At 43.3% G+C, this 27,755-nt stretch overlaps 1 protein-coding gene across 2 annotated transcripts; it reads left to right on the forward strand.

Moving 5' to 3' along the window:
• Window positions 1-27,451, forward strand: LOC128266741 (octopamine receptor Oamb). 2 transcript variants are annotated; one of them, XM_053003465.1, is made up of 7 exons: window positions 1-87; window positions 599-1,106; window positions 8,322-8,792; window positions 14,032-14,323; window positions 14,661-14,897; window positions 16,071-16,563; window positions 24,359-27,451. In XM_053003465.1, the coding sequence occupies exons 4-7, from the start codon at window positions 14,072-14,074 to the stop codon at window positions 25,288-25,290; spliced, it is 1,914 nt and encodes a 637-aa protein (XP_052859425.1). In that variant the 5' UTR covers window positions 1-87; window positions 599-1,106; window positions 8,322-8,792; window positions 14,032-14,071; the 3' UTR covers window positions 25,291-27,451. The 2 variants fall into 2 exon arrangements, with proteins under 2 accessions (XP_052859425.1, XP_052859426.1); XM_053003466.1 differs by lacking the exon at window positions 24,359-27,451 and adding an exon at window positions 21,564-24,347.
• Window positions 27,452-27,755: the final 304 nt, after the last annotated feature.

The following is a 27,755-nucleotide window of genomic DNA, read 5'->3' on the forward strand; positions in this document are numbered from 1 at the left end:
GCCAATTTGCACGAGCGAAGAAAATCTGGTTAACGGTTCTTGCCGACGGCACATAACGGTAGCTGATGTGGGTGTAATCGGAAGAGTGTATGTGTGTGTGTTTGTGTGTGTGTGTGTGTGTGAATGGCCGAAGAGCCGAGTGCTTCGTGATCGCAGAAAACAGCTGTTTCCACCATTTTGCGATTTCAGTTTCTGTTAAGTCCCCGATCAAATTGAAAGGATATTGGCCAGCTATAAAACACAGTTTCGACCCTTCGATATTTATTATTTCCGATAATTGATAATCAAAACTCAAGCTCAAGGCAGCTACGTGCTTTCTGGCCAAAAAACCAAAATATTAATATTCGCAAAAAGCGCGACGAGTATTGTCAGACGAGTGTGAATGTGTCTTATGTGATTTTATTGGGTTTTCTTCACCGCCGTGCCTTTGTTTGCTAATCAAATCACTCACTTTCGTTTCGTTTCGTAATTTCCCTTATTAGCAAACATTTTTCCTTTCTGCCTCCGAAACAAACATAGCATTGACAAACTGCAATTTTCCTAATTGTCTCGCTGTCAACCAGTGCACTTATGCAAAAATAAACATTTCTGTTTATAGATGCACCGAATATGATGTCAGCCAGCAGAATTTTGTTTCTTTTCTTCGATTTGTGTCAGCTTTGTCTGAGCAATGACAACAAATAATTATATTGCCATAAACTGCCAGGGCAATGCTGGCAATCTATGCAATTAACAAATAAAACATATTTCAATCAAATTCTAGCGCAAACAAACTATTAATTTAAACAAAAACCAGGCCTAGCAACGCCCAATCGAAAAGATCGACAAAAAACACTGAGAAAAACACTCAGAAACCAAAAACCCAGTGCTGAGTATGGAGATTTTAGGCAAAATGCGTGCAATTATTCAACGCATGACAGCCAAATTAATTGGCTAAAGAGAGCGAGAGCAAACACAGCTCGCGGGGCAACAAGTATCAAAATATATAGCTATCTGGCGAGCCGGTTAACGCCAGCAAGTGCATCGGAAAAGCCACTTGACCGCTTTTCCAAGCGATCCGAAAACTCCACTCACAATCGCCATTGACATCGCGATGATTTATGCAGGTGAGTCTGCTCGAGTTAAACGCAGTTCTCGAAACTTTATAAACAGAAACACAATATTAAGAAATAATGAAATTAAATAATTAAATAAATAATCAACTATTTAGCAATATCAAATTTTTATTCTTTTTTTATTTGCTCTTTAAAAACTTGAACTTTTTCGTTATTTTTAAATTAATTTTTTAACCATGTTCATTAGCCCTGATGATGTAACAGATATAAAAAAATTTCTTTAATTCACGGAAAGTATATAATTAAGTATGGCATTGCAGTTTCAAGCTTTTATAGAAAAAAAAGTAGTTTAAAATTGTTATAAGAAATTATTTTTATTTATTTCAAAGTGTGGAAATTAGAAAAGAAAATAAAAACTAATATTTTACAATTCAATTGTAAGCTTCTTTTGTATGTATAAACATTGTTTGAAAGACCAAAGCTTTGGATTGGGCATTGAAAACAAACATTAGTGCCAAACGGAATGGGCTATAAATTCATAGACTCAGTTAATTACAAGCCCATATCATCATCCGCGAAGGCGACGACGCAATTAGCAGGAGGGGAAAGGCGTGTGGCATACAAATTGCGAAGCAAAACGGAAAATTTCGTCAAGTGTTTTGTGCATTTTTGCGTTTTTTTTTCACACAGAGCTGAGCACGTGCCCGTCCGCCTTCGGTTACAGATTTTGTTTATTCACTTTCGGTAGCCTAATTAACAAAATTGGCTGGCTTGTTGACAATGGAAACCAAAGTGTGACCGTCCCAGCACTTGGCAAGAGTTTTGCCGCCCATCTTGCGAGTGGAAGAGTGTGGAGCTTAGCAGACACAAAGGCCAGTTGACAGGTGAAATGGGGGAAAACAATGGAAGTTGTTTTGACAGGGCCCACAATGGACCGACCGGCCTAAAAATACGATCGGACGGACGGCTTGCCGACCGAGTGGAGCGAACGGAGGGCAATGTAGTAATAAATTAGGTTCTCAAATGTATCCTCATTTATTTCCACTTAAAGTGTGAAACCCCAGGCAGTCCGACTTTTATTTAGTGACACTTAAACAGCCACCCCTATACCGATATGCGGCTGAAGTCACGATTCTCGGACATTAATTACCCCGCTTACCCAAAACCGATGCCTTCACTGATAACTCGGCTGAAAAGCGGCGGACCGAGTTTCGCGTTCTTTTAAATAAAATATTACTGTCTATTTGTTTTTTCTAAATGTTTCAAATACAAAAAATGTCAAAAAGCCCCGTTTTTATTAAATGCATTAGTACAAGATAAAATTACTTTTAGTTGATAATTTTGGTCTTAAAGCTTTATTAAATATTTAAATTCTTGCTTAAACAAATTGAAAGGCATCAAATAAAAAACGTTTAATGGAACTAAGTTATAATGATTATTTACAACTTTTAAACGGAAGTAATAAAAAGGCAAATAGATTTTTCTTCGATTTTTACATTATTGTTTCTTAATGATTTTAGATTTCTGCGACTTAAAATGACTTTAACTGAAAAGTGTTGTAAAAATGGTTAGGACTTTATGCTAAAAGCACTTTTGACCAATGGCAATCTTCACGCTTCGCGAGACACCGGCAACTGTGAACTCAGAGTGGCAAAATGGGTGGCCCTAACATAATTCTGTGTTATGTGCAGCGCTCTGTAAAGGCATTCAAATTGCTTCCTTGTCCAGCCAAAACAACAATGGCAACCTACGTGCATAAGCCACCGAAACCTGAGATTCTTTAGCCCAGTCGAACACAAAAGAGCGTCAGCATAGAATTGTGCAACTGGCGGAGCAAATGACTTGCCACTCGGCCCGAGGGTGAAACTTTGCAAACAAGGGGGGGTGGAGCGAAATGCTGGAGGGGAAAGCCCACACGTACTTGGAAATAAAACAAACCAAACGAAACCAAACCAGTTGAAATGTATTAATGGGGCGGGCATGAAATTGTTTTAGGTGTTCGCTGCTGCTGTGTGTGTGGTGTGTGTGTCTGTGTTGGCATTAAACTTGGCATTAAATAACAATAACCCGGCAATAAAACGGGGGAATGTGCAGCAAGAACCCTTTCACTTTCGCTTTCAATCCTCTGCTCGCTTTTTTGCGCCCCTTTTCGTGCCACTTTGCTGCTTTATTGCGAGGTTCCCACCTCGCTTCGCGACCTGCTGTTTGGCACACGCGTCGTATGCGCAATGAGGCTCATGTAAGAACAGACAAGAGACAAGAAAACAATGGCAAACACACGATATTGCGTATGCGTCGTGTGGGCCGGGAATCTGCCAAAAAAAAAAATGGGGTCCCAGAGAGCGTGCGATTCTTGGAACGGAAAGTATCTGCTTAATGTATTTAACACTCAGCGAGCACTTTTTTTACGACCCCTCCCCCCACAAAAATGTTTTTCTTGCTCGTTTCATTTGGCTCCTTGGGGCGATGATTGTGTTTTGTTGCCAAGGTGGAAGGCAATCAAATTTCCCACCGCCAGATCTCGTTAAAGTTTTTGATTGACACGCAGTGGCCTGCAAATTAACAGCTCATTGCAATGCAGCCACTAAGTGGAGGGCCAGCCAAATGAAGCATGAAAAGCCAGCGGCCAACGGCCAAGAGCAACTGGAAAGGAAATGAGTTCACTGCTCGTGGCGGGCTTAGCTCTTGAAAAATTACCTAATTCATTTAAATAAGCAAGAAGGAGTCAGCGTCAGCACCGAAAGCGAACCAAGTCCATTTGCAGAAAAGGACCTTGCGAAGTCTTAAATTGCCGCCTTGGATTTTATCTGCGAAAGTGGGATGCCAACGAGAAGCGAAGAGTGTTTGAGTTTTTGAGTCTTTGAGTCGCTGAATCGTTGAGTCGCCGAGTCGTCGAGTCGACAAACTAATTTAAAAATCCACTTGCTAAGCGCTTTCCACCTCCAAGCGACACGGTCCATCGACCGAAGAGGCCACTCTCTGGAGGCCAGGCTATTTATTTTTTCATTCCCTGCCTTTTATGATGATTTTGCACTGCGTAGAAATAGAGCAAACATTTTAGCCCCCAAGTGTTTAAATATAAAGCGGAAATGAGCTTTACTCCAGGTCCTTCGGCTTCGGCACTCTCCTTTGCTTTTCCGTTCAGCCGAAACGTGCCAAATGAACTGGGTTTCCACGGAAAAAGAACTTGAACTCGACCGAATGTCTTTGGTTGTATGTGTAGTTTGTAGGTAGTATGGAAATGCTAATTAATGACTGCAACTTTCTTCGCCAGACACTTTTGAATTAATTGCACACCTCCACGAGTCAGTCCAATTCCCATCCGAGAAGCGTGTGAAGTGCCAGTGCCAGTGCCATGTTTGGGATTCCAACGCCCAGCCCGGCCACGCCCAAGCAATATTGTAGACAAAGTCGAACTTGCGATTGCATCGAATGCAAAGTGATATAAATTTTTGTGTGCTGGCAAAAAGCAATTTATGGATTTGATTTCAATTGTTTTGTCATGTTGATTGGCAGCCCGAATTGGCAACAACTCATAGTTTGGCAGCTTGCCTGCCAGAGCTATCGCTATCTGTTCGATGTCAATTTTGTTTCCCCTCCCAATGTCTGGTTGTTGGATGCTTGATTAGTCAGTGCCGAACTTTGACCCCAGAGCGGAATCACATGAATTGAAAACCAAACGAGTTTCCTGGGTGTGTGGCAATGTAATTAATCTAATTTGCAGCTACCCCCCACTTTGTGTGCCATTACGTGCGTGTTGACAAAGTCAAACCCCAAAACCCAATCAATGGAATCCTGCAGCTGTTCATGCGTTCACATACAGTGACATTCATTAGTTAATTTATCAAGCGTGGCGGAATGTGGAAGTCTTTGGTTACCAAATCCATTCAAACAACTTTTTCAAGCGTTTTTTACTGCAACGCGCTGAGCCACTGCCATGAAAATTCTTTTATGTCAGCATCAAATCCAAACACAAATTATTTCGTACATAAAAAAAGCAAAGCAGCGAGAAGCGAAATACAAATGTGTAGAACATAATGCGACATAGACAGCCAGAAGCCGAAATAGACAGACGCAGGCATAAAAGGAAAAGTTGTGAGCACACTATTATATATATATATACCATACTATATGGCAGGACGATTCCAGCGAGAGTGTCTGCAAACAGAGAACCAAAGTGCCCAAAGCGTTTTCACAGTCAATTTTGTATGTACAGGCAGAGGCAAAGACAAGACAACGCCTGACATGTGTGTTGTGCGAAGGGTTGTGAATGCGACTGCGAATGCGAATGCGAATGGGATCCTCAGATGGAATAAGGGACGGGTTTAGCTTAGTGTAAATTTTTATATTTCGTTGTGCATGGCACATAAAACCTTTTGTTAGCTGAACTGCATGTGTGGCTGGGTTTGTGTACATTTAGGACGGCAATGAGCATGAAAGCCATTAACAACTACTACACACACCAATGGGCACAATTTTAAAGCAGTTCGGGACTGTTAAATCTTAAAAATATTCTTCCGTAAACGATTGCAAAGAATTTATGAAACAGATATTAGATTGAAAGAAGATTTCAAAAAAATATGTTTTATTAAATATTTGTTTTTGATTTACCTAAATTATGTAAATATAAAGAAGAATGTTGATTATACAAATAATATTTTCTGTGACAATATTATTTAATGCATTCTCTATGAAATTATCTTGGAACACCTATTTTATTTTTCTAACATGTTTTATAAAATACTTAACAAAAGAATAATATAACAATTATTAACTCATAACTATTTTGAAAAACGTGTTTATGTGCTTTAATTATTTTTTAGTCAAATTTTCTCAATAATTTCCAACACTTTAATATTTATATTTTCCCAAATAAAAATCGAGTGGAAACTCTGAAAATTAAACACAAAAATAAACGTGTATAAATACTTCCGCTGTATTAACAATAATCCTATTTAGCAAACACAAGCTTTGCATAAAGTAAACAAGTCGCAGGCATAAAGTAAACCCCTATGCCAGATGTTGCCCGTTGTTAGGTCGCCTTTTACTTTTACCTTAGCAGTGGCACATTGAATAGCTACAAATGGGGGAAAACAAATGCGAACAGGCGAACATACACAAATGAATGCGGATAGAAAGGAAACGCGAGGCGAAGGCAAATGTAATGACACTTAAGTGGCCCTGAATCTCAATCTCTTTGCAGTCGAGTGATTTCGCCATGTCGCAGTTGGCAACACAGCGTTTTTGGTCACCTCGTCGATGACGTATGTAGAGGTTGGTTCTCGTTGCGACTGCTCTTTATGTTTTTCTGCTTCCCTTTATGGCCGTCTAGGGCAACATTATCGAGTTAAACAATCTGAACCACTTGAAACATTTATTACTATGCCAATATTGGTGTCCGGACATATAAGTTCATATTTAATGAGCCCTTGAGTGATTTATTCAAAACATTCTTTGGCTTTGCAGTTCATATATGACTATTCTGCTTAAGCTGATGTGCTTGGCTTCAGCTTTACTTAAATATTGTCCACATTTATATCCTAGAATCCTCCCTAGCTCGAATTTAACCCTTTCGCGTCTATTTGCTCGTCGACCACTTTTCATTATTATTATAAGCTTACCACGCCACTGAGTTGTGCATGGAACGCACGGTTTTCCCCTTTAATTTGTCGGAAGTCACTCGCTTTCCGGGTAAGGATAAAAGCGCCTGCCTGCACATGACATGGCAGCCATCTGTGAATGTGGTGCACATTTCCAGCTCAGAGCCGGTGAGTTAATTTAATTTAGCGTTCACGAGCATAAATGAGATCAGTGCATGATGGGCTCAACGTTTCAGGCACCGTATATTGCCATAATGGCACACACAAAGCCGAGGCAGAGCCATTATGCGAACGCCTGTTAAATTTGCATACGTTTTCGCTATTTAATCTCCATGGCTACTTGCGTGAAGCGGAGATGCTTTAAAATGTGAATCAATGCTCTCGTGCCGGACGGCCATAAAGTAAATATGAATATATTTATTAATAGGTGTCCACTCTGGATGTTCCTGGGTGTGTCCGGTCGAATGAATTGAAATTAGCCGGGCCCAAGGGAAGCGAATGCTGAATGTCATTAAATACAAATTATGGTTATTAGAGGACTTCTGGCGAAGGCCTGGCCCTGACAATGATTCGACCTTCTTGGCCAAAACGCGCCGAAAATTTAAATGACTCATTCGCCACTACGTTCCTATACAACTGCTTGACCCGAATGATTTCGGATATTTCGGGAACGTGGTCGTATTAAAATATTCCCATTTAATATGCGCGAAGCTTTCCGGCTGGGTCGCACCCAAGCCTTATTCAATGTTTACAATGTTCGCGTTTCAGTTCCACGGTGGCCACGGTCAAGGGACACGCTCAAGTTATTAAACATTGATTACCTATCGATTTTATCCTTGTTCTTGTTATTTTCCCGCTCCGAATCCGTGCCCATTGTGTCTGTGTGGGCGGGCATTTGGAATGGAAATGTAAATGTAAAAGACGGCTGCAAATGCAAATTACCTGTGAAAATGCAATTTCTCATCTTTTCACAGTGGCCGCAATACAGTTTGACATTTAATTTTCGGGAGCAAGGAGAAGGCCATCTGGAAATTCCCCTGTCAAGTTGACAGCGTGTGAAATGGAAGAAACGGAATAAATTCAGGGCACAAAAGTGGAAGAAATTTCTGCGAAATGGCCAAATTAATCAGAGCGAGGCTGTGGAAGGGGCTTTAAGGATTGCCGAAGTTGGAACTGCATTCAGCTTTTAGGCCATCAAAATTGAGTTACTTGCCAGTTTTTGTTGAGCAACTTACTTGTTTATTTATTTTCCGCATAACTTTTCAGTGGAACGCAAGGCTTGGAAAGTTTTCCGGCTTCTGCACAGTCGCTTTCAAAAGTTTCCTACCAGGCAATTAGTAAATTCTGATAGCTTTTGTCAGCAAAGATAATTCCAAGAGAACCGATTGGGTTTATTGATTGTCAACTAAGTGGCTTGCAGAACTTTATAGTACACCAAGTTCCTCAGCCAGAAACGATTTGAACTATTTGCTCTGGCAACGTGACATTTTATCAGAAAATGTAGTACATAAGCAGTTGGCAGCTCAAAATTGCTCCTGATAACTTCCTAAGCTCACACTAACGAACTGACAAGCTGCCATTCTTTGTCGTGGTGTTGACTTGTTGAACGATAAATTGCGTATACGCCGTGTGATTCACAAAAACAACTCGAATGCTCTCTTTTCAGACATTTCTTGCAGTTTGTATGGAATATTCTACGGCATTGGCAAATAATTGACATCAGAGTGTGCCACATACACTCATGTTTGGTATGTAAACCACGGATCGTGTAAACCATAGTGTAAACAGCGATATTGCACACCACGATTCGACTATTCGGGGCACATTTTGACACTGACCCCCGAAACGGAGTGGTTCTGGATGGAGACAGCCTACGGGTGCCGGGGCCCACGAGACGCGCAGGGTTCAACTGGAGCGACGGCATCGGCAACGGCAACGGCATCGGCATCGGCATCGATATTGGTATCGGCATCGGTATTGCAATTGGCACGGGCATCATCAGCGGCATCGGCCAGCGGTCGCCAGGCACAACCGCAGCGTCAGCAACAACAGCCACATCAACAACATGGCCATTAAGCAACAGCACCCAGCGAGCTGTAATTCATGGTTGCAACTACCCAACGAACTGCTGAAATTGGTAAGTAAACGGACCATCGACGAGGACTCAAGTTAAAAGCGTAAATCAGAGGGTGTCTATTTATAGGCTTCAAAGAACGACGGCTGGTACTTATACCTACTTTACATTGCGCTCAGTGAAAATTAAATTGTAAAAGCTGTTGAATTATTAGCAACTGGTAATTGAAATACGTGGTCACTTCCTTATCTCTGAATAAAGTATTCTGAATGCTTTGTTAAGTTTGGTCAGTAAGATAATGGTTCAATTAGGTTGACTTGGAATTGCGAAATTCCATGACGATTTAAAAAGTTTTTTAAATCACAAAAGATAAAAATGTTACAAATATCACTAAATATCTTAAGATTCAACTATTTAAAAAGTTTTTAAGGACTTTTTAACAAAGTCAAAAGTCAATTATCCACACCCTACTCCAAGGATAGTTATTTAATATATTTTATATATTAATATATACTTTATTAAAAATGGTTTTATGATTTGATGACTAGCTACAGTAAATACGATTTCTATTCTTAAAACTAAGTACAAGATTTATCTGCAAAAGTGAGTGTGGGTGGTATGATGAAAGTCACTCATTCCGCGACTGAACAGCTCAAGTTCTATTTTGATTTCCATCAAGGGATTATTTTCTAGGAAAGGACAAGTTCTCCTGCTCGTATCTTGATTTCGCTGACAACTTACACAAACAGCAATCAATCAAATAATTTGCTTGCGACTCTATTTACCCTAAGGACTTGTGAGAAATGGAATGCATGTCGCGTACAATTAGTCAAGCATGTTGTGGAACTTCTGTTGTGCGTTAAAAATTTAGTTGGCAACATTTCCTGTTATTATTTCCGTTGCTCCTTGCCGTCTTGCCGTTGTGGCAATGTGGCACGCACGTCCTGCCACGCCCCCATTGTGCCTCGTGTGCCTTATGTGCCTCATCAGGGAGTACGAGTACGCCTCATAAAAAGGGACTGTATGCCACTAGCAGTGACAGTTGTAGGCACGTCCTAGTTGTGTGGCCATTGCTGTGTTGCAGCGGCAACTGCTGCTGTTGCTGCTGTCAGTTGCACATTTTGCCAATGGCGATGGTGAATTTGTCCTCCCGCCCTGCCACTCACACACACACATACTCACTTTCCCACACACGTCCTCGTGAATGTTGCAATCAACTGCGACATGCTGATGTGAGTGCGCCCGACATTGATTATCTTGTAGTTGTCTGTTTGCATAGCTGCTGCAGTTACCGCTCGCGTTGGCCAAAGAAACGGCAATAAATCCAATGAATATACGAGCGTATCCACACACATTTGAACTGGAAGCCGGGGACACTTTTATTTGTCTCCGGCAGATGCTCGTAAAATTGCGTACCCGCGACCCAAACGTTCCGTCGTAAAACGGCGGCCAAAGTGAAAAAGCGGGGATCTGCTAATGGCCCAACTACTTAACATTATCAGCCAGGCGGGCCATTAATTAAATTTTAATTACTTCAAGTAACTTTCATAATAAATCAGCTTTTCAAATCAACTTGGCAAGAGCATAGAGCTCAGACCTGCTGAGCTCGGAAGACAGCTTCTTGACAGGAGCACAACAGATATCACTTTAGCAGTTCACAAATCTCGGCTTACAGACAAAGCCTACAAACACATCGAGGGGCTTTTGGGCCTGACATTTGCATTTGGTTTCGAGCTACGTAATTGTAGTATGGTACTTTGACAACAAGGGATTTTGATGGCCCACAGCGCGCATTCGCTCTAGGATAGTTTGGAATGTTCAAAATCAAGCCTGGCTGGCTGCCTTTATTTGGCCAAATGGTGAGGGTCCTGTGTTTTGGGCGCCATTCGCGCGCAATTATCAGAATTAAATTAAAAGTTTTTGCGCGAGCTGTCGTCGGGCAATTGCAGTTGGCAGAAGCCAGCAAGCCGCAAAATTGTTTTATCTGCGTTGGGGACTGCCATTGCGGCTGTGTGTAATGGTCCGCTTTCCGGTTATGTGGCCACTGAAAACTGTTGCGGATTCGGCGGTTTAATTCAACTCATTTAGCGACCGTGGCTACGCGACCGGCTAATTGGTTGCAACTTGATTTTGGGCAACAAAATTGGCGGCATTTTAAGCGCAACATATTTCCGGAAAGATTTAATCATGCTAATGCACCCATTGAAATATGCATTTAATGCAATTAGTAATCCATTGAAGCTCATCAACAACCAACAAAAAAATGCGACAAATGTTAAATTTAGCGCAACGCTCCAAATAATGGTTGGCCGAAATCGGATAATTTCAGTACCTTGTGGCTTAATCAACTAGTGGCTATGCACCTGACACCTTACAATTTATTTCATTGCCAACTATTCAGAAATCTGATTTGCTGCCATTTCTCCTGTCGTTTTATATTCTTTTGCTCGTGCTTTTAATTTCCCCTTTGGCTCAGCCCCACACAAATTGAATTCAGGTTCGGCCCTCTTTTAAAGAAAAATTCGAATACATTTATAAAACTTCACCTGCTTTTCGGGTCATTGTGACTGTAATTTAATATTTATTTTGCGGTAATGGAATTTTGTGCTTAATTTGAATGCACAAGTCTTGTCCATAATCTGTCTCTATGGTTTTATGCTGAGTAAACATTAAAAACTCCTTGTTGAGGTGAAACGTGCTGGTTTTTCACCTGGGACAATAGAAGAAAACCATTTTGGCTATATCCGATGTTTAGTTTTAAATAAAACATGTTTTTTTATTACAAACTCTCCAACACATAAATACTTCGAATGTGTATGTGGAATGTTTGTTAATATCTACCACTTTTTGCTAAAATCTTGGGTCGCAAAACCAAAATTTTAAGGAGCCACTTAATTTAGAAAAATAAATAATTACGAAGATTGAGAAAAACTCTTCTACAGAAAAAATTTTATATTTTAAAATATGTATCTTAAGGTATTTATTTAAAAATATCTCAAGTACCGAAAAATGAATTAGTAAAATGAATTTGTGTTTTCATAAATATGTGTGATTCGCGGAAAATATGCTTCAACTTTTTAACGCCTTTTGACATTTTAATTTCGTCTAAAGAACTCCGGCAACTTTTTAATGCTGCGGTAATTAAATTTAATTTGCATCAAAGCGTATGCGTAATGGAACAAAAAACCGTGTTGCATTAGGATGCTGTATAAGATGATACTCTTTAAAATGTAAATCAAGGTAATGTTTGCTCGAAATTTTTAAAATATTTAAATAAATTAATAAATTAAAAATTAGCTAAAAGAGTGAGAAATAATCTTGTTTAAATTTAAAGTTTTTAGTTGCTCAACTTTCACAGTGCCCTACTTGGCAAGGGTATCCGATAAAAGGAACGCGTATACGACGCGTTGGTCGCGTGGGTGAAAAAGCTTTTACAACTCGGTTTAAATGCCAATTATTTATTACGCTCGGCAATTTAATGTTGGCAAATTTCAGCGTGCAACTTAATTTGAGGATTTCTCATTATTAGCTGCCACAAAGCAAATTTCAGCATGCAAATTTGGTATGCCAAGCAAATGCCATCAGGAAGCCTTTCTGCCACGGCCCCCGGAGAAAATGCTTTTAAACTTTACAACTGGCAACAATTTTCGCCAAGCTCCTCTTTGGCCTTTGCAGTTTGTTTGTCATGTGAGTAATTTATGCCGGCCTCGTACACGCACTTCTTGCGGAATACTGCCGAATGTTGGGGCATATTTTGATTAACCTAAGGTTGCACTTACTATGCACTACCTTGAACTTAATCCGCAATGAACGTTTGGCCGAGTATTATTTACAAATCGATATAAGGTTATACTGTCGTTTGGTATTGTTTGTTTGATTGGCAACATTGGGTGATCGGGTTTCCATGGTTTTTGACTTTACCTATGGGCCTTTCTCGCCATGAGTTCCAAACTGCATTGTTAAAATCACCTTACAAAATATTAAACTGACCAAAACAGGTGTTCCCCAGCACATTGCTAACTGGCCCATGGGGCAGCTTGCCAAAAGTTCACACAAATGGTAGCAAAATGACTCGCTCCAGAGGTTTTTGGATTAGTCTTGAGGCAAATGTGTATTTTAATCGATTTGTTGCGTGCTGTGAATATTTCATACCCGGCAATTACCCCGGCACAGCGACGCGGGGAATGTGGAGGCTCTTTTCCCTGTTTTTGGGTGCGTGCCTGGCTGTTGGCCGAACCATTAAAGTCAAAAATAATTTCAAATATTGATTAGTATCCAAACCGTGCGCCAATATTGTATTGAATGCGGCAACGAGCTCGCTTTGTGGCAGTTGATTGCTTGTTTAGCTGGTTTTGTAGTTTATCGGGCATTATGAGCGGCAATATCAGCTCTTTGAATGAACATCTCTTCGTTCAGGCTCTCAATAATGGATACGGACTGTCAATACCGATTCGCATGCCAATTCATTCATAGTTTTGCTCGACACACAAGCACACACACACACACACACACACACATTATAAACGACCGTAATTAATTACGGCAATTAAATTGCAATGTGCAACTGCAGCTGAATACCAAGTGAGCAAGAATTGGCTTCTTCCTCACCACTCCGAAAATTCCCCCTGGTCCACACACACACATTGTGGCTGTGTTCTGTTGCCGCAAGTACTTAATTTTCCATTATTGACGCAGGTCAGCATCGGATACGACTTAAAGGTGGCTTATGTTGTCTTACAAAATAATTAAGCAAATATGCCAACGGCGTTATGGTATATCTTCCTTAATTTTTCCATCTTTGTTTCACATCCTCTCCCGTTCTGTGTCCACTTCTGCCCCTAATTGCCCCATTTTTATATTTATGCCTGCAAGCGAATTCTCTTTTCTTGGCAACGTTATCCTTTACTTCCATCGGTAATTAAATTTTAAAGCATGCTAAATGGCAAATTGTGACTTTAATTTACCTAAGTATTTATGAATTAACAAATTGGTGCAATTTTGTATTTTTTGGCCCAGACTGTGGCAAAATGCTATCGATTACACTTTGTATTTTTAAAGTTTTCATTTATCATTAATTCATTTTGAGCGGGGCTGTTTTCGCATTAAAACAGAGTCATGCCCTTTGGCAGCGACGGACGCACGCACATTTATATTTCGTTTGGGTCTTCCAGCTTTCGTTCATTTGAAGCTTATTTATAGGCCAGACTTTTTATAAACTAATTAGGCACGCGAGGGCAGCGATTAGGCCAGAAGTGAAATGAGTATGAGTCTTGCTAAAAGTATCCTGCTCTGTCTGTTGCAGGTGGTGAACACGGATACACACCCATCTCAAAAGTACCGCCATGAATGATTCAGAGTGCGACGATCTCATCAAATCTGTGAAATGGACGGAACCAGCCAATCTGATCTCCCTGGCCGTGCTCGAGTTTATCAACGTTCTGGTCATCGGTGGCAACTGCCTTGTGATTGCCGCCGTCTTCTGTTCGAACAAGTTACGCAGTGTGACGAATTTCTTTATCGTTAACCTGGCCGTTGCCGATCTTCTCGTGGGTCTCGCGGTGCTACCCTTCTCGGCCACCTGGGAGGTCTTTAAGGTAAGTTCCAAGTTCAGCATTTTAATTGAATAATGAAAGGAATCAATCTTACTGCTGAGCTCTTAAAATAACCCATTTCACTGTTAAACCTATTACAATTATAACCTAAGAAAATATATATCGAAAAGGGCTAACAATTATTATTTACATATACTTAGAATTTATAATTAATGTTTAGAAGGCAAATAAAAATCGAAACTCTTTTTTACTATTTACTCTTTATTTATTGTTGTATTGTTAAAGCACAAAGTACTTTACTAGACCGAATTTTCAATTTTACATAGTTTTCATTACAAAGCTTCCTTCTTGATTAATCCCTTGTATTATCTCCCCCAAGGTTTGGATATTCGGCGATCTCTGGTGCCGCATTTGGCTGGCCGTCGATGTCTGGATGTGCACGGCATCGATCCTGAATCTGTGTGCCATATCCCTGGATCGCTATGTGGCGGTCACGCGACCCGTCACCTACCCCAGCATAATGTCCACGAAGAAGGCCAAGTCCTTAATCGCCGGCATTTGGGTACTCTCATTTGTTATTTGCTTTCCGCCGCTAGTCGGCTGGAAGGATCAGAAGGTGAGTTTGGGCCGCCAGTGACCCGCAAGTGACCCCAAGCGATAAATTAACGTGCGAGGTGCGGTTTGTCTCTGCCAACGGGGAATCCGAAGGGCCAACGAAATTGAAAGTCGGTAAACTGTTTCTGGCACACTCTCAAGCCTCACAAAGAACAATGCCCGACTGCCAAAGTTGTTTTGCCGGCCCGAAACTGAGGGCCATTCTGTCATTGACACCATTACGGGGTTGGCAGTGTGGTGGTTACCTAACCACAACGACGCTGGCTCGTGCCGAAGACTGCAATCCGGCTCATTTGTGCCAAAATTACCGTAAAACAAGACACGAGTTTCGTCCTTTCTCGGGGGCCCCTTTCTAATTTGTGGCATCATTCTTACGCAATGGCACTGATAATGATGTGTTACACATGCCGCAACAATGCTGCCAACACGCCGGGAGCACAATTTATGGGCACCCCCGTCATCGGGTAGCCGGATAATCAGATCAGCCGGGACACATGGCTGGCCTTTGGCCCAGCGCCAGTTTATGGCCCTGCCTTTTGGCCGCCTTTATTGTGCACAACCTCCGGTTATGTTTGCCCCACCAGAAATATCAATTCCATCCGCCTCAAGGTGCCGCCGCAGGAGTATCAACAGCCGCATAGCTGCACACGAATCTGTGTCTTTCCGCGGACTTCCAGCACTCATCCATTCGCATTCCAATCGACTCAATTCAATTCAATTCAATTCGATTCACAACTGCAGCGGCTGAGTGCAGTTGAATGGGCCACGTTTGAATGGATGGCATTCAGCCGGCTGCCATATTGAATCCCGGTTAGTGAGTCGAGGCTGTCGTTGGCATAGATTATTACGATTACGTAGCTCCACTCCGCTCGATTCAATTTCGAGTCTGGCGGGGGCAACATGGCCCAACAAGATGCTCCCACATACACCTCCTTCAACGGCTCGCGGCATTCATTTTCCCGGGCTGTTGGCTTTTTGTTAACGCCACCATTTTGGCTAGAGTTATATTTATGCGCAACACGTCGGCGAATATCTCTGGCAATATAACCCGCTTTAAGTTGCATTTTTATTGGCTCCTTTGGCAGGACAAGGACGGAATTTTAATGGGGTCCTCCGAATATCAAGTGTCATCTGATGATCCCATGTTTCGCTCTCGATTCCTAACCCATTCCAGGCGGTCATACATCCGACCTATCCAAAGGGAAACCATACGCTTTACTACACCACCACGATGTCAAGCTCGGAGGATGGTCAACTAGGCTTAGATAGCATTAAGGAGCAGGAGGACAGGCATGTCGCCAATGGCAATGGCAACGCCTACAACCCCTACGATCCCGATTTCGCCCCAATCGATGGATCCGCGGAGATTCGCATTGCGGCCATGGGCTCGAGCAGCACGAGCACCACCACAGCAGCCAGTTCGAGCAGCACGGAAACGGAAATGGACCTCGATCTGCTGAACGCCCCGCCGCAGAACAGAGTGCAGACCACTTCCGGCAGCTGCCCCTGGAAGTGCGAGCTGACCAACGACCGGGGGTACGTCCTGTACTCCGCCCTGGGCTCCTTCTACATACCCATGTTCGTGATGCTCTTCTTCTACTGGCGCATCTACCGGGCCGCCGTCCGCACCACGCGGGCCATCAATCAGGGCTTCAAGACCACCAAGGGTAAGTCGCCGAGTAGCCAACTGACCCAGACACCGCCAGCTCATTTGGACACGATTTGTTTGATCCTTGTCACCCACAATTTGTCCTAACGTGTGTGCGTAGCTAACAGTTTGGTTTTGATACACATCTCTCTCTCTCTCTCTCTCCATATATACATATATATATTTGTTCGATTTACCAAATACCCGTAAGTAACGTAATCACGTAGCTAGTTCATTTTATTCAAGCTTTAATATCGATTGCTAAACAGTTTCAAATCTCTCAACGTGTAGTCAATAGTGTGACGTCCCGTTTGTCCCGTTTTATTTTGGTAACCGAAAAGTGTACAGACTCACACCGAGCATTCCAGACACCCTCACAAAACCACTCGTCCTTGTCCTCATCCTCATCCCCGTCCTCGTCCTCGTCCTTGCCCTTGTTCCTGCTGCCCGTAGTCACCCCTTGGAAAGCATAAATTATCGGAGAACTAAATAACAATTCACTGCGCGTTCGTGCTGGTGGGGTTCCTCCACATGGGGAACTGTATGAATCGACGGCGGTATAAAGAAATGGACGACTAAATTTACATTCATAAATAACTACTCGCACACATCCATACATGTATACATACAATTATTGTCGGCATTTCGTTTTTGTGTTTTGCACATAAATAAACATGATAAATAACCTGGTAATAAATATATACATATGCATATACACTTAGTGAAAGCCTTGTATAGGCATTACAAAGTTTACCCCTTACAACCAATTGCAAATAGAGCTCTGATTTTTATGCAAGCAAACAACTAAAATCCCAATCAAAACATACTCTGTACAATAAGGATAAAACTAAAGTCCTTGTAATAAAGCCCTAACTCATAAATATTAATTAGTGTACCCAATTTATTATTGTACCCAATTTAAGTGAACATATAGAGGCGTGTGATTAACAAACGCTCAAATCAAAAATTGTGAATAACCTGCTATGACCCCGAGTTTCCCAATCGGATTTTAGAATCTAAAAAACGCAAATCTCTTCCTTAAAGCTTTCAATCATCCCCTAAGCCCCCAGCTCAACAATCTGCACACGCACCTATTCATTTTAAATTATCAAAGCTTTATCAGAGATACAAATCACATGCTCAAGGGAGAAGTCACGCATCATAATTAGCATTATTTTCCGTGATGGGGAGAAAAACAAAAAATCGATGAACGCTGAGGGAGCACATCAAACAAATCGGCTTAGATAAAAAGGCAGCCGGGATTAAATGAGAGCGAAATTCAGCCATTAGAGAGGCAGCCACAAAATGGCAGAGATGAAAGCAAGCCATGGGCTAAGACAAAAAGGAATATGACTTCCCTGCTCGGCTGTTTTAGCTTTCCTTGCAAATTTCTGTTTTCTTGGGATTGTGTCGTTTTAGGCCTGGCTGGCCCCAAGTCCTTTTGGTGGCGATTGTCTGTCCCCGGAACAGATTCCGTTTGAAGTCGGGAGCCCACATTAAACTGGCACTGAATGTTTATTTTAATATGTGCCACATTTCCTGCACATTACTCGAACTCGGCCACAGCGCACTTTCTTCCGCGTGATCAGCTCATTAAGCACACTTCTCGGATGCACGAATATATATCTATCTGGTCATATTCATGGCCACGCATTCGTTGATAATCTGCAGTAACTAACCCAACCCAGCCCTAGCCAAGCCAATGCCAAGCCAAGGCAACCCAATCCCGGTTGACCGACTGACTTCGGCGGGAAAATCAATAGCCAAGCTTCGTGCCCGTGGCTCTGGAAACCAATGCTCTGGCTAATATATGGGGCTCACAAACCCAGCCGCACGGGATGTATGCTACGAAAATTGCATTTTTAAAGTGATTGCATACTTTGGGCCACTCACTGCCGCCATATTGGAGATAAGTTGATTCAAAAAATGGCCCAGGGAGGTGCATTTTGGGCGAGCAGCCTAAGTCCTATGCTGCCGTTGCCTTGGCAGTTGTTTTCGTTTTTCCACTGGCGCGTCGTTAGTTGGCGCCATTTTGAGCACAAAGCTCAGATTTGCCAGCAGCTCAACCAAACGCCCACCCACCCACTTTCACCAACACACTGGCGAGATTCAGCGTGTGGCAGCCTTGAAATATGCTTTGTCTCCTTGCACACAAACACACACTCGAGGACGGCTGAATATAGCTGTTTACCAGAACACCCACACCCGGGGCAGATTGTTATAGTTGTTAGTGTTATAGCATTTCCTATTTCAATCATTATGTGCCATTTTGGGACTCTAAAAAGTTTTTAAAGTCTTGTTATTTTCAAAATATTTTTTTAAAAAGGTATTTATGCAAATCAAACAATCCAATTCTAAGACTATTATTCTCTATATTTTTTTAAAATTAATTTTCCTTAATATTTTTAATTGTAAATATGAGTACAGTATTGTAAAAGCTTTTAAATAAAAGGCATTTCGTCTTCAAATCATAAAATATTTCAATGTACCTATAAGAAAAATCTATTAAAGGAAATTTCAAAAAAAAAAATAGGATACTTTGAAAAACTTTTTAAAATATTGTGATTTTTGTAAGCTGTATAAATAATAATAAATATATAATTTCTAAACATTTGTTTTTATTACTTTTAATGATTAAACAAGTAACTCAATCAAATTTATAATGTTTTTGTCCATAAAAATACATTCCTAGCTTGATAAATTTCGTATGTGCCATATTCTATTGAAGAAGTTAGTCACAAACTTAGAATTCCTTTAAAACACGTTTATCTTTATAGTTTCCGTATGCCCACCACTATTAATTTGAACATAGGCCATATATTTACACTTGCCTGAGCGTGCAAAAAGTCTGAAATCACTTCGTGACACAATGCGGCTGAAGCTGAGCTGATGCCTTTCTTTATTTTTTGGAGGTAGCTAGGTCTACCAGCCATCCATCCCACGCGCCTTTTCAGTGGCTTTTGAAGGTAATCAAGTTTCAAGTTCAGAACTTGCCGAGGTTCGTGGCGCCGACCACCAGGAGGGGGCCACTGTTATTGTTAGGCTTTAGAAATTTCAGAAGTGTGACCCTGGCCCTGTGTCAAGAGCAGAACGGTTAGGAAAGGCAAGGAAAGGAACACAGAAAGGCTCCGAGTAACTTTCGTGCAAGCTGCCCCTGGCAGCCGGGCTTGATCTTGAGCTTGAGTCCTGGGCCTTGACTTGCAGCCACTTGTCTCCTGTCCCGGCCAGGCCTTGGGTCAAAGGTCAAGAGCTGGCGACAACCACGCGTGCGAGTGCGACATGCATGCATGTCCGCGTGTAATAATAACGACAACGACAACGGGCGGCAGACAAATCAATTCTGGCCAATTACACCGCCACATTCAGATGAATGCCAAACTCTTTAATTATTATTGAACGGCATTCAATTAAAAGCCAAACAAAGCGCCCGCAAAAATGTGGCGAGTGAATTGTAAATGCCAAATTAATGGACGCAAGCAACGTCGAAATGTTTTCAACGGAATGGCAATCATTAAATGCTCTCGCTCGTTTCCATGTGAATTAATGTGCAGGGATTATCCTAAGTGGAAAACAAAAGTTATACATTTATTTAAATCAACATCGCTGCAGGATGCGAAACAGCCCGGGGTCCTGGACACAGGGAAAAAATAAGCCTTTCGCCGGGATTGCGCATTCGTATCTTGGCATATTTACATACATTAGGATATTTTCGTTATGTATTTGTATACAAATTCTTTGTTTAACTTTCATTTTTGTTTTTTTTTTTGGGGCAGAAGGGGAAAAAATCAATAGTGTATCCTTTTTTATTTACTGTACCCTGCATATGTTGGGTTTCTTGTTTGTACACATCGCCATTTCGCCCACTTTCGTTTATTCTTGGGGCGAACCATATTTGTTTTCAATGGTTTTAGTATGGTTTATGCAAATGAAAAAGCGGCATGCTTCGCCCAAAATTAAGATAACACAGAGCGACATTTTGTTGACTCAAAATAGGATACATATATGTGTCGTCGCCAATATTTATTCAGCTCACAACTCTGAAATGATAGCTGTCTGTTAGGCTTCAATAACCAGTATCCAATAAATATTGGTCTGGTCTATTTCGGTTAATTACTCAAGCCAATTCTGGAAAAGGTGGCTGAAATCGATTGGGGCAATTCATTTAGGCATTCCTGGCTGACGTCCTCTATATTCCATCGGGTCGTCATTGTTCTTTATATTTCCATGATGTACATTTAGCATTTCAATTCCATTTCTCAAACCCCAACCCTTGCCATCCATCCCTTATAGAATAATAAATAAAATTAGGCCAATAAAACGATGCCCGGCGGGAGAGCCAAACTCGAACGATGATGCAAACACAGACATTACACATAAACCCAAATAAATTAACAAACTTGTTTATAACAATTAATTACTGAACACAATTTGCATTTATAAATTATGTGATTAATATCCATGAAACCCAAGTCCCAAGTTCAAGAAATGCCTGGTCCTAGTTCTAGTCAACCAAAAAAATATTGCCACAAAGAAAAACAAAGAACATTTGATGAACATAAAACCGATATTTGTACGTTTTTTCTTGTTCTAGATTTTTGTAATGGAATGAGCCCCTTTTCTCTCTATAAATAATATATAATATTTGTATTTACAAAAGTAGACCAGAATTTTATTATACTCAATTACTCGTAAGTTTATTCCACCATTAAACCTATCTCAATGTAACAGTTTGTAGTTAGTTAACCGCTCTCTGTGAAGTGTCAGTCCACAAAGTCGAAACCTTACTCAAGGAGAAAGGTGTTTTTGCATCAACTTATGCGAATGTATCTAACTCAATCACCTCAAACAGCCAACAGCAGCCACCGATCGTCCATTTAACCACATGTCCATGTTCAACACAAGCAGAATGAATGTCCCACACACACGTTCCACACACTACACCACACAACCCACCGAAGTAATCCATGAGAGGTCGACGTGAAGAATACCCCGCCCAATTGCTACACTCACTAATTGCAGGCAGTCCCCGCGAGTCGGGCAACAATCGGGTGGACGAATCCCAGCTGATACTGCGCATCCACCGCGGACGACCTTGCTCCACGCCCCAGCGCACCCCCCTCTCGGTGCACTCCATGTCCTCGACCCTCAGCGTCAATAGCAATGGGGGAGGACTGGGAGCTGCAGCGGAGGACCACCTGCCGGGAGGCAACCCCAAGCGAGCCACCTCGATGCGCGTTTGCCGCCAGCGGCACGAGAAGGTGGCCATCAAGGTGTCCTTCCCCTCCTCCGAGAATGTCCTTGACGTTGCCGCCCAACAGCAGCAGCAGCAGCAGCAGCAGCCCCCACCATCGCCCCACTACGCGGTGATCAGCAGCGCCAACGGACGCCGGGCCTCGGCCTCCTTCAAGACGAGCCTCTTCGACATTGGCGAGACCACCTTTAATCTGGACGCGGGCGCACCCGCCGCCGGCGACCTGGAGACCGGACTCTCGACTCACTCGCTGTCGGCCAAGAAGCGGGCCGGCAAGCGGAGCGCCAAGTTCCAGGTGAAGCGTTTCCGCATGGAGACGAAGGCGGCCAAGACGCTGGCCATCATCGTGGGCGGCTTCATCGTGTGCTGGCTACCCTTCTTCACCATGTATCTGATACGGGCCTTCTGCGACCACTGCATCCAGCCGACGGTCTTCTCGGTGCTCTTCTGGCTGGGCTACTGCAACTCGGCCATCAACCCGATGATCTACGCGCTCTTCTCGCACGAGTTCCGGATCGCCTTCAAGCGCATCGTGTGCCGGTGCGTGTGCACGCGCAGTGGCTTCCGCGCCTCGGAGAACTTCCAGATGATAGCGGCGCGGGCGCTGATGGCGCCGGCCACATTCCACAAGACCATTTCCGGATGCTCGGACGATGGCGACGGCGTGGACTTCAGCTGACTAATCGGCAGCTACGAGCAGAGTCCGCTGCAGCGCAGTGCATCGCTGCCCCAGGAGGCGGAGTGTTCCACAAACGTATCCGTATCCGGATCGGGACGAAGGATTCGGCGCGGCGGCTTCTGCAAGGGACGCGTTCCTTAGGGGAAGAGGAGTGAGGAGAAAGGAGAACGGAGGGGGGGCGAGATTGCATTTCGCTTTTTTGATACTTTTGTAAGCACCGCCAGACGCTGACGAAAACGCATCCCACTTCTCAAAACTGTCAGTATTCGCATTGAACGACGTTGTAACTGTATGGCAATAATTTTCATGTATTTACCTAGATCTAAGGCTATGTTAAACAACCTATACTTACCACATGAGATACAGATACAGATACAGATACAGATACAGATACCAGATACATATACCAGATACAGTCATCACTATGAGATACACCTGTTAGACGTAAGCAGCCCATTGTTTTCAGTTCCGTTGTGTACATGTGTTAGGCGCCGAGGAAAACTCATTCGCATTAGTTAATCCAGATATGTTATATATTGAATGTATATGTATGTGTGTATAGCAGCTGTGTAAGTCGGCTACATTTTCAATAAAAGTATAAACGAACAAAACGTGAAAACGAAAAAACAAAAAAACCCAATCAAATTGAGCACAAAAGCCAAAAACATGTGCCGACTGCGAAGAAAGAAATTGGTACATACCGTGTTACTCAGAGGGATTGACAGGAGGTCAACATTCCGTCACATCAAACAAGTTTTACAGGCGTGAACAACTAAATCGATGATTTAATACCCTTTCCTTTACTAAATTTATTCTTTTGGGTGTTATATTTTTAATTGCCCCCTTTATATAGAGTCTTGTAATATTACAAGGCTAGTTTGTACACTTTTTTTCTATATTTTAGGGAGGAATAGTTAATAGTTATTTTGTTGGGAAGGGGTTGTGTACTTTTATCGCAAAAATTATAGAAAGGAAAATTCCGTCACTTTGCACACTATGCGATTTTACTTGAAATTTTTGTACCTAATGCTTTTTGTAAGCTTAAATTTTAAACAAAATATAATAATCTAACCTCTATTGGCTGACAAAATTGATTGATATCGAAGAGTATCATAAAACTCCGACCAGATAGGCTCGAATAGGTTGCTAACAGCTGGATACCTTGTTGTTACACTGCTATGGCCCTTTAATAACTATCCAATTGTCTGCGACTTTCTTCTTCACTCCCACGTTAGTTGACTGCCCATTCGAGTGTCCATAAACCTGAAGCAGACCTAAAGCCGAGTCCTCCTTTGACATTAAGCCAGCTTTCAATGTGGCGGGCTGAGCAGCAAAAGTGCCAGTAATGGCTTGAGTAAAATATTGCATTATTGCGCCGCTTATTCATTACCCTTCGCGGGTCGAGTAATGAAAATGTATTCAGCAGTTAAACGTGCGTATGAGTAATAAATGCAGAGCACAGGCAGCCGACATATGCACAGGATGAGCGAGGAGAGGGCGAGGATTATGCAAATGTGTGTGTTAATGAAATAAAGTTCGCTTTGAAGGCGGCTTAAAGGCGGCTACACTTCTCGCAAGAGGGGTAAAACACCGAAACGAGGACTACGACAACGTCGAGTGCTTGTCACGTTTATGGCGCAACATTTGCATAATTACGCGTTTAATTTGCTAAAGTGCAGGCTGGCTGGCAAGCTGGCGATGGGCCAAAAGCCGTGAAGTAGGCAACGGATTCCGAGTGCGTGCAGCTGGGCGTATGAGCGATATTCGATAGTAGGGAGAGAGCGAGCCAAACAAGCAATATATGTATACAGCAACACCGCCGCCATTATGTTATACTCCGTGTACTGATGTTCTCACTTTCCTCCCTTCCTCCGTTTTGACCAGGTTCCAAGGGCATCGGCTCGCGCTTCGAGGAGCAGCGTCTGACACTGAGGATCCACCGCGGCCGGGGCTCCAACCAGCAGGACTCGATGCACAGCAACGGCAGCACCCAGAGCACCACCACCACCCTGGGCACCCCCTCGCCGGAGCGTCTGTCGAAGTACGCCACGCGGAGAATGCACCACCACCACGACAAGATCAAGATCTCGGTGTCCTATCCCTCCAGCGAGAACATCAGCGAGCTGGCCGGGCACGGCCACGGGCACGGAGACGGCGGTCACGAGCGCAGGCCCTCGGGCAACGCCCTGTTCGCCGTGCACTACAACGGCTCGAATGGCCGCGAGTCTACCGAGTCGCACCTCTACAGGCAGCAGCAGCAGCACGGCGGCGCCAGCTCCTGCTACCTGCAGGTGGGCAAGGGTCTGCCGGAGCTGGCCAGGCGGCAGAGCAACACCAGCGAGGCGGGGCATTCGCGGCCGGCCAACAAGAAGATGGGCAGGCGTAACATCAAGGCGCAGGTCAAGCGATTCCGCATGGAGACGAAGGCGGCCAAGACGCTGGCAATCATCGTGGGCATGTTCATCTTCTGCTGGTGCCCCTTCTTCACCATGTACATCATCCGGCCGTTCTGCCAGGACTGCGTCGACCCGTTGCTCTTCTCGGTGCTCTTCTGGCTGGGCTACTGCAACTCGGCCGTCAACCCCATGATCTATGCCCTGTTCTCCAAGGACTTCCGATTCGCCTTCAAGCGCATCATCTGTCGCTGCTTCTGCGCCCGTCAGTCCGTCTCGCTGAAGAGCTCCCGCCGCGGGTCCGACATGTCGGCCATTCGCATCCGCGCCCGCACGCCCAGCATCACACCGAGTGCGGCGGCCCACAGCTTCGGGGACGAGAGCGAGCTGCACCACTCCGAGATGGACAACGACCCCAGGTGACGATCGTTTGGGCCCAGCTCGAGCTCGCAGAGCAGCTTGGGCGGGTTGCGCAAGACGAGCCTCAAGGTGCCCGTCTACGAGATTTGCCATCCGCTGGTCATGGAGACGGCCTGCTACTCCTACGTGGAGGCCCCCCACGAGGGTGTGCCAGGGGGCGGGGGCGGAAGCGGGAGCGGGGGCGGGGGCGGGGCCAAGCGGAAGCAGTTGTAGCCGCGGGAGCTGATGGCGCTGCGCGGAACGGGATCGGGGGCGATTCCCTTGCCGGGTCAGCGGCCGAGACGAGTGGTTCGCATCGAGTACAGCGATGCCAGGGTCTAGGATTCACTGGCTGAGACAGCTACACTGAGGAAGAATGTATTTAAGGGTTCAAGGTGGACGGCACAGTAAAGACTGCCTGATCCAGAAGTAGAAAAACATTTAAAAGATTCTCAATATCCAAAGAAATTACCTTATTTGAAAGCAAACACACATTACACATAAATGTAAACAGAGATCAAATGATTTAATTACTTTTCTGAATTTCCAAAGCAAGTTAACTTAACTTTAAGACTGCTTACACCAGAACAAAAAAAATTGCCTTGCCTTTTCCACAATTTCTGAAGCGACTTTTTCCTAAGTGTAGTGCACCGCCGAATGAAAGCAAAACTGTCGGCCACTGAGGCCACTCTTTGGATTGAGCAACACCCTTTGTAGGCCAACCATTGTACAGTGTATCATAGACATTTGGCTGCAGCCTGCATCGATTTATACGCTAGGATTAGATGGCCAAATGGCGACGAGTTGTGTATATATAGTCTAGCTAGGATACCACTGGCACTTGAGAGTTGTACCTTTTAACTACCGCATGAATATTGATATATCTGGTTGTTATCAATTACCAGCAGAAACCAAATTGTTGCGCAACGCAAATAAAACATTACCCAGTGCTAAAAAAATTCGTAACTACATAGTAAAGTGTTAATGTTGTACTCTCGGCTCGAAGAGAATATTCTGAGATATATCTGTGTCATGAATACATGTTAAATGCAATAAACGAACCCTTGTCTACCAGCCCAATGTACGCATAGGGGCATATGCATATACTATACCAATTTACGATCCTCCAGTTAAACGTTTTGTGTGCTACAAATAAAGGAAGTTTCATTTGTTCGGCAACTTAAAAAGCGAGTGTCTTTTCGGTTCTCCTTTGGCTCCTTTGGATTTCACTCAAGGCAAAAGGGCTTGCCTGGCTAAGCGGACAGCCATGGTTTTAATTAAGCGGAAGTACTCGGAACGGGGCACTACAAAGTCGCCCCAAAGGAAGCGGGAGAAGGTGAGTGCGATACAAGAGTTGCAGCATAAAGAAATTGCCGAGCTGCCAGCTACAAAGGCCAAATTAAAATCTGGAATGCCCCAGGCACTTCCGCTAACTGAATTAAAGGCTGAAGTGGTTGAGGCACAGAACATAGCTGAATAGTCAAATTTAAGTGTGTATACCAAACACTTTGGCTGAAAATACATTCCCTTTGATTGCTCCCCCACGCGGCCACATAAAATAGACAACCAAAAATGAGTCGGCCCTCTAATTTATGCCCAGAGTGGAGAATCTCACTAACTTAGCAACTTTGCGCCCTCTCCCCGGAATATCCAATTTATTTGCTTCACTTTCCGCTACAGAAAAGTGTTTTATTTGATGGAAATCAATTGATAAAAGGCATTAACTTGGAGCTAAGGTTTCAGAGTCCCTGTTCTTGGTTGGCCTTCATAAAACTGGCGGAGCAGAGAAGCCATCGCGGGCAGATAAAGTCGACTGTTACCGAACAAACCGAACAACACCCAAAGTTTGGCTATTAACCTTAACTAGATATACAAAGATCCTTAACAGTTCCGCCCTTGTAGAGATTCCATTTGCAGGCTTAATTAATCAAATTGAGTTTAACTTTTGAAGAGAGGGCAAGGTAAAACAATTTTAACCTGCACCCTGGAATTCGGCCAATTGGCCAAAGTTCGCCATTAAAAATACATGTATACATGGCTAATTTGCATAAATATGGCAAAAAGTTAAGGAGCCCAGGAGCAAGGTAGTTGATAATTGGGCTAGCAAATGGTGGAACGAACTGGGTAGGCGGCATAAATTACGAAAGTTTTTTACGTAGACCACACACAAACAGAAGACAAACAATCAGTTTAGTGTACTTTAAATGCTCCTCCTCGACTGCCTATAAACTCTTTTGTTCTGCTCTCTCTTTAAAGGCATTGAGTGCCCAGGTGCTCAGATATAACCAAACGGCAGTGAACCGTGTTCCGAATGGTCGACTGACCGTCTGACCAGCTGTCTGAGTGCTTTTGACTTTGGATCTTTGTTTGCACTCCAGGGTGCAGATAGATGGACACGCCGCCCAGCAGATTCAGATACAGATACAGATACAGATTCAGATACTGATACAGAAGCTAACGGTGCTGAATGCAGACAAATACCTAACGCT

Source organism: Drosophila gunungcola, chromosome 3R (assembly GCF_025200985.1).
Source record: "Drosophila gunungcola strain Sukarami chromosome 3R, Dgunungcola_SK_2, whole genome shotgun sequence".
Lineage (NCBI taxonomy): Eukaryota > Metazoa > Arthropoda > Insecta > Diptera > Drosophilidae > Drosophila > Drosophila gunungcola.